This window comes from Lathyrus oleraceus, chromosome 4, assembly GCF_024323335.1.
Source record: "Lathyrus oleraceus cultivar Zhongwan6 chromosome 4, CAAS_Psat_ZW6_1.0, whole genome shotgun sequence".
Taxonomy (NCBI): domain Eukaryota; kingdom Viridiplantae; phylum Streptophyta; class Magnoliopsida; order Fabales; family Fabaceae; genus Lathyrus; species Lathyrus oleraceus.
The window spans coordinates 370,606,785-370,614,549 of record NC_066582.1 but is presented as its reverse complement, the minus strand read 5'-3'; the positions used below and the strand labels follow the sequence as shown (position 1 = coordinate 370,614,549).

At 36.8% G+C, this 7,765-nt stretch overlaps 1 protein-coding gene across 1 annotated transcript; it reads right to left on the bottom strand.

Annotated features, from left to right (window-relative positions):
- Window positions 1–754: 754 nt before the first annotated feature.
- On the bottom strand, window positions 755–1,564 carry LOC127137498 (U11/U12 small nuclear ribonucleoprotein 31 kDa protein). The gene has a single exon (XM_051063958.1). It carries the CDS (start codon window positions 1,562–1,564, stop codon window positions 755–757), a length of 810 nt encoding a protein of 269 aa, XP_050919915.1.
- Between the last annotated feature and the right edge of the window lie 6,201 nt (window positions 1,565–7,765).

Sequence of the window (7,765 nt, the reverse complement as noted above, 5' to 3'; positions counted from 1 at the left end):
CATCAATCTGCATAAAAATGCTCAGTAGACATCAAGAGTAAAGGTAATCAGAAAGAATGTTACCCATGGTTTTAAAATGCTTTCCACAAGAACGGCGACAGTAATTGTGACTACAAGTCTACAACCTATGCTTTTCAAGATCTCAACAACCACATCAAATCCAGCTATATCTGACTATAATATTCTACATATCAAATATCATAACATAACCACCACAACTGTAATTAAAAACCTTACTTATATGATAACAAGATGTGCATAAAGTAAACCAGGGTGTTACAATTTGATTACATTACATGTTTTAACTGAACCAAAATAAAAAACATTACGAACAGGCTTTTCCTTTCTGTTTTACAGGTAAACCAAATGCTAAATTAAGCCGATAAATAAGAGACTCGTCTGTCATCATTCATCAACTATGAAAATATGGAATACACAAAAATGCTCATCACCAAGTCACCGCCACTATCACTAATTACTACCACAATAACTAATAACTAACATGTGCTTGTGATCAAAACCATAAACACATCCAACCAAGCCAACAACATATAAACAATTTCGTCAATTACACCATATCTTGATAAAAACAAAAAATTGCCATTTAGATCTATGAAACACTGGCACATATATAGACACGACACACAGGACTAGTTGAATAATGCGGTAATGCGGAATACCAAACACACACCTTCAATCTGAAGTGTCAATGCTACATAGTCATGATCAATCATCATCATCATGATCACTCTCATCACTGAAATACCCAGCTTTCTTTCTTCCCTTTCTTCTTCGTCTTGTTGTTGTCCAAACCCTCATCATCATTTCTGTTTCTCCCCAGCAACCTTTCACCCGCTTCATCATCCACAACAGAAGCCCAATTATCGTCAAACTGCTCCGCAGCAATCTGACCACCCTCCTCCTCCTCCTCATCACCTTCCTCCTCCCCATCCCTATCCCTCAGCCCACTAAATCCCCGTCGCGGCTTCTTAGGCTGAGGCCGCGGCCTCGGCCCCAACTGATTCTTAGGACACTCATACGACAAATGACCATGCCCCCCACACTCATAACACAAAGCAGTCTCAGTATTGTACACGCGCTTCCGAATAAACTCCGGAGCACGTCCATTATCAGCAGCAATAGAAGCAGTTAGAGTCCTTCCATTGAGAATCTTCTTATTCATCTCCGCCACGGCGCGTTGGGCGTCATTACGAGAAACGAATTGGACAAACGCGACACCGCGGCTTAGGCGCGTGTGACGGTCTTTGAGAACGGTTACACGCGCGATGCGGCCGAAAGTAGAGAAGAGCGTATGGAGATCGGAGTTTGTTAGGGAGTAATCTAGATTAGAAACGTATAGCGTCGATTTTGATGGTGCTAAGGGTTCACCTGTTCCTCCTATTGATGATCCTTTGTTGTTCGGTTTTGATTGGGGTTGATTACTGGATGTGGTGTCGGTGGTGGTGTTGGGGGTTGAGGACGAAGCGCAGTAGCGGTAGTAGAAAATGTCGTCGTCTTCATCGCTGTCGCTGTGTTTTCGTTTGTGTTTCTTCTTGCTTGACATTTTTTTCGGTTCAGGTTTTTTGTTTTCGGCAACGGCGTTCGGTTTCCGGCGACGGAATTAGTTCTCCGATGCTTCTTTAATCTACATAGGAAATCTGAGAGTGGAGAGATTCTATAATGCGTTTGAGAAACCCTAGAGAAGTGAAGCGAAACTTCAAGAGGATCTGGACATGGATCCGGATATTTTGGATTGGTTTTATATATGGTTTTATCCATTCTTATTTTTTTATAAGCAGTACTATCCATATGTAAATGGACAACTTGCTCACCGCCAGAGTACTTGTAAAGTTAACATCAAACTAAAAATTATTATGTTTTAATATTTTTTTATTTAATTGGTCAGCCACCCATCTGCATATATAAATTTTAATAATTTTTTGTTAGTATGATGCTAGATTTTTTAAGACAAAAATTTCTAGTTCGTTAGATATACAATTTTATTATATTATTTTAGATTATATTTTAATATCTTAAGATAAATAGAGTTATTGAAATTTAGCAAAAATAGAATAGAGTGAAAAAGAAATTTTATTACTTTATTATTTGAATAATTAGCGATAAAAACAAAGTAAGTTTTTGATTCTGCTCATATAAAAGAGAAACAATACTGATGGAAAGTGATGAAAATTTTCATTCTGCTCATATTAAAGGGAACAATACTCGTAGAAAGTGATCAATACTAGTAGAAAGTGATGTAATTTTTTATTCCTCATATCTAAGGGAAACAATGCTAATGAAAAGTGATGAAATGAAATAAAATAGAATAATAAAATTTTATTATACTGGATCTGATTTTAATTAACTCAAACAATGTAATCTTATTCTATTTCATCTCATATCACTTCATATCATCTCATTGCATCAATTTAAGCAAAACCTTAGTCTAATAACTTCAGTTTCACAACATTTAAAAACTCTTATGTAGAATTTGTCCAGAATTGAAGAGGACTCATCTCTTACTAGAAACTCAACAATTAATTTGTTTTCAAAAGTAATGCTTTATTTATACGCTTAGATTATGTTTGGACATCTTAAAATGAAGATATAAGAATAAAAATGAACATAGTGAATCAACAAAATTAGAAGTACATACGATTAAAATGCATCAAAATCGATGACATCTTTTTAAATTTATTGAACTTTTCGCATTAGACTTTTTTCTATTGTATTATTTTTCAACATCATTTAATTTCTAGAACTCATGCATCCTATCCAAAAAAGCAAAGTTCTCACTCAGATGTTTCTTCCTTAAGACGTTCTCTCCATTCTACGAATGTTGGTGGTAGAGGACACCCTCGTTTCAAATAAGCTTGTATAAAATGCATCTTAGTAGCAATCTGTCTAATCAAGACAACCCGGCCATTTAAATTATTTGGAGGGCAACTTAGCAGAGGGAAAACGATTTACGAAAAACTATGTCTTGTAAACTAAACTAAAACTCAGTCATATACATTTGATATAAGATGACTCATTTCAGAAAAATTCATCCACTTTATTGTCGTTGTGGGGACACCAATTTTACTAAGAATCAAAGGATTTTGAATAGCTTGTATTTGTGCATTAGTCATATAGAGTCGCATGTAATTGTCGCACCTCAAAAAAAGATGATAATGCGATCCCTCGCGATAGGACGCGGAAAAAAAAATGTTGTTCGAAACAGAGTCGCCACCGAACTTTATTTATTCCAATGAAGGAATAGGAAAATATCGAGAAAACCTTTAGAAATAAGAATAATGGTCGTCGCAACCATATTCGGGTTCGGGAGTCGATTACGCAAGGGGAAGGTATTAGCACCCCTCACGTCCGTTGTACTCAACGGGAACCTTTTAGTCTGATTTTGCTATTTGACTGTTAATTGACTGTTTATCTGCTTGCTTCGAGTAATTAGAATTGATGATAGATGTGGATGACGACCTCAGGATGGGGAAATGGGAGGTTTTTTATTAGTGTGCTCGCGAAGATACAGCAATCTCCTGCCTACGTATCCTTATGGTGCAATAAGGAAATCAGAGCATTCGTAGTTCGGGCTACTACGAATATTGGTTGTGTTTTGTTTTGATGAACGACTGTGTAGGTCGGCGTTCTAACGGCTAAACACTGGCTTGTCTACTCTCGGTGGAGGCTCTAGCACTGGTTTGTTGTGCGCATTAGAAAGGATTGACAGTGTTCTTTTTGAAAGGGTTTTGGTCACGCGGGGGTGACGAGTTGAATTGACGTGTTTGGATTTGATTGGTTTCGATTTGAGGAACGACGAAAGATTGAGCAATATGGTGTACACCAATCGTTCAATTCTTTCGAGGAATAATAAGGCGTGCGCCTTCTATTCCCTTTTCGTTCGAATTGTTTTGAAAGTTTGTTTGTGGATGTTGAATACGCACGGTAGTGAGGCGTACGCCTCCTACTTGCTTATTCAAAGAATAACGAGGCGTACGCCACCTATTCCCTTATCCAAGTTTATTTAACGTGTTTTAGTCGGAAGTCGATAATTTGTGCAATATGGCGTACGCCAATTATCCAAATAATCGAGAGACGGTGAGGCGTACGCCTCCCATCTTTTATCACCCGAGGTTTAAATTGTAAAAAGATATGTTTAGATATTGTATTCGATTTATGAAGATAGCTTGAATTTTGGGTTGGTAGGTTTGGATTTGTCGATGATTTGAGCAAGGTGGCGTACGCCAATTATTCAAATAATCAAGGAGTGGTGAGGCGTACGCCTCCCATTCTCTATTGAAGTTGTATAGTTTATTTTGTAAAATTGGGTTTGATATAAGAGGTGATTTGAGTTTATTCGATTGTGTTTTAAGTTTGATGACAAAAACTCGAGCAATGTGGCGTACGCCAATTATTCGAATAATCGAAAGATAGTGAGGCGTACGCCTCCTATCCTCTTTATTATCATAAATTTAGAATTAAATGTTTTAGAATTTGTAGTTGATTTGGAAAATGATTTGAATATGATGGTTGAAGTTTAGAAATAATTTGAATTTAGAACCTATGTTTGATTTGAAAAATTGATTTGAAATTGTATGATTATTAGGGTTTTAATTGAATGACGAAAATCCGAGCAATATGGCGTACGCCAATTATTCGAATAATCGAGAGATAATGAAGCGGATGCTCACTATTCTCCTTTTCATTCAAAGATTAATTATTAAAAATAAAACTTTTAGAATTTATAATTAATTGGTGGAGTGATTTTAATTTTATGGAGTTTTAGGGTTTTAAATGAATGACGAAAATCCGAGCAATATGGCGTACGCCAATTGTTCGAATAGTCGAGAGATAGTGAAGCGGAGGCTTACTATTCTCCTTTTCATTCAAAATTAAATTAAATAATTTTTAAGAGAATACTATTTAAATACGGTGAATTTGAATTTATTTAGAATTAATATACTTTTGGGAAAGACTATTTGGTATTGGACCAACGTCAAACTTATTTATTAGAAAATAAAGTAAATTATTTGTTGACGTTAACCATTAATCCACCATTTAACTAATTATAATATTATAACAAGATAAAAAGAAGAGTTGAAAATAGTAATCGAAACCGAACTAATAAATATTTCTAATATTAGTGTTATCTTAATTTTAATTAAAACAATCAAGAATAGCTCATAAACCAAGTAGACCAAATTGGAATGTTTGGGAAATAAATAAAAAGTTAGGCCCTAAACATTGGATCAAAGAAGGCCCAAGGGACTTAAAGTAGTGTTATTTTCGGGATGGGCCACAAGGCCCAAAATCCTCTCCTACTCAGCCAAGTGGTACCGCCGAGAAGAGAAAAGGTTGGCCTCGGTTTACCTACCGCCACGCGCATCATTGTTCATTGATAACATCATAAAGATTTTGGGAACATAATCTGACAGCACCCAAGTATCTATCATCAATAACATTAATTTACTCTTAATAATATTTTAAAAGAAGAAACAATCACCCCTTAAAGCAAAGAAATAAATCAAAATAATTTTGTCTCTCTCTCTTAAAACGACTCTTCATTCTTTCTGGAAAATATCCTCTCCCTATTAAATCGTGTGCATGGTCCCAATCCAAAACTGCAGAGAGAGAAAAAAAAATTGAAAGGAAACCGATGAACACCCTTCGGTGTTCATCCTCAAACAAACCAGGACTCGCACATGAAGTTCAAAACTTCCAACGTGACAAACGACCACAATCCCCTCAAACCTCCAAATCCTCGACGGGATCTAGAAAACAGTAGCGAATCGGAACCTCAAAGGAAAACCTAATCTTAGCTTCTAACCCGTTTTCTATATCACAATCAACAGCAGAAATTAACGAGTCAAAATACAAGGTCAAAGCACTTTAAAGCAAAATAAAAGGGAAAGATTCCGCCGGAGCATCGTAGCCCCGACGAAGACCTGACGGCCATGATTACCTTCGGTGAGTATGTATGACGTTGTCCCTCTTCTTTTGCTTGTTGTTTCAAGTTTCTTCCTTTTCTTTCTATCCTTCTGTATCCACTCCTTGTTTTCTGTCTGATTCTGACTTTCTCCTTTAATTGATTGTCATTTCCTTTTGCACGCGATTGAAGGGGTCAAGCTCTTCAAACCCTGATTTTCAGTGTGAAAATCAGAGTTGAAATATAGAGTTTTAGCGGAGCTTTTCGGTGTAAGGTTCGTTTGGGGTTTCAGGAGAGTGACGGTATTTTTCTTCTCTCCTTTTTCGATCGATTAGCTTTCCTTTTTATAGAGTGAAATGAGGTCCCCAAAATCGTGTGTGGATCCTTGGCAGATGGTGCAAAAAGGAATCATTCCGTTAGCATCAAATCTTTCTTTAGATTTTGGTGGGGACCAATGTAAATGTGGTAGGAAACGGATTTGATTGTGGTCCCAAAAAATCTCCAAATGCGTGGCCGTCTTCACTGAATCCCCCATCTAGTTTTTACTGCGGTGAAACCTTCAACAATTGAGGTAAGGAAATTGGTATTTACTGGCTTATATTTTAACCTTAATTGATGACTTCTCAACTTCGATTCATAACACTTCTTCCGTTTTTGCTGATGTGAGGACTTAATACATTTAGGTATGAATTGCTGCTCAAGTATTTTCGAATCCTGTGAATCTTTGCCTTTGGTTTATCATAACAATTGTGTGCTTACAAGTCTTATGACCATTAAATTGATGCCATGTTTGATACTTGGTTTGGTATTTGGTAGGTGATCTGAATGATATTCAGGATGCTTGATGATACTTGTATGGATGTTAACCTTGTTGATGGCTGAGCTTGGATTGCTAGTCTGCTGTGTTTTACATGGTGGTAGTCATGATTGCTCCTGTGATTCTATTACCATGAGGTTAGTCATATGCTGAAAACTTGTTAACTTGGAATGTGATGTTGTTAGCTATTGTGTTAGAAGTTTGAATGAAATTTTGCTATGGTAATGATTATTTTTGTTTTGGATACTTTGCTTGTGCGTGAGCTGATTTGTGGGTTGCTATGCTTTGTGATGCAGTAGTGGTTTGTGCAGTTTTTAGATCATATATTTGATCAAGGTTAGATGGTTTGGTAACAGGTTTCTTCTTGTCATGGTTCAACATCTGTCATGGTTCTCTGATAATAGGTTCTATTGTAACAGGTTTCTTTTTGAAGCATACCCTGGCACTGTTTTGGTTTGGAGCATTATGGCGTTTAAACCAATCCCGTCTTTAATTGATGATTCATAACGCAATGGTCTTGCCGCTATAGCTAAACCTTATGTCCCAAAAAGGTGAATCTTTAAATGTATCCTCATTTCCAAGTGTAGGCTAAGAGATACTCTCAACTATGTTTAGCATGTTAGTTTTCTCGATTGTTTAACATCTCTGCTACCGACCAAATCCCTATCCAGTTATTAACATCAACATTCTGGAACTGAATCATCTGTCTTGGAGTTGTTAACCATCCTACCATTGAAGGACAATCATGTTGCCAAGGTCTGCAACATGGCCTGCTGTGGGAGGAATACTCTGAACTTGCGTCTGTAGCCGTTTTTTGTTTTTTGGGTGTGACGGCTTGTTTTTGCTGTTTTGCCGTTCGGCAGCTTGTGACAGTTTTTCTTCTTTTGATCATAATCTCTTTGGGAAAATCCTTACTCATTGTTTCTTTGAATCCTGCAGGTTTCACTCATGATACCAAGTTTACTGCTTCTGGAAGTGTTTTGGTGAAGAGAGTGCATGGAGTTGTCGTGGTCAACTGTCATGAT

Bases quoted from the DNA above. Each gene is read 5' to 3' on its own strand.
- LOC127137498 (XM_051063958.1), bottom strand. From the start codon at position 1,564: ATGTCAAGCAAGAAGAAACACAAACGAAAACACAGCGACAGCGATGAA.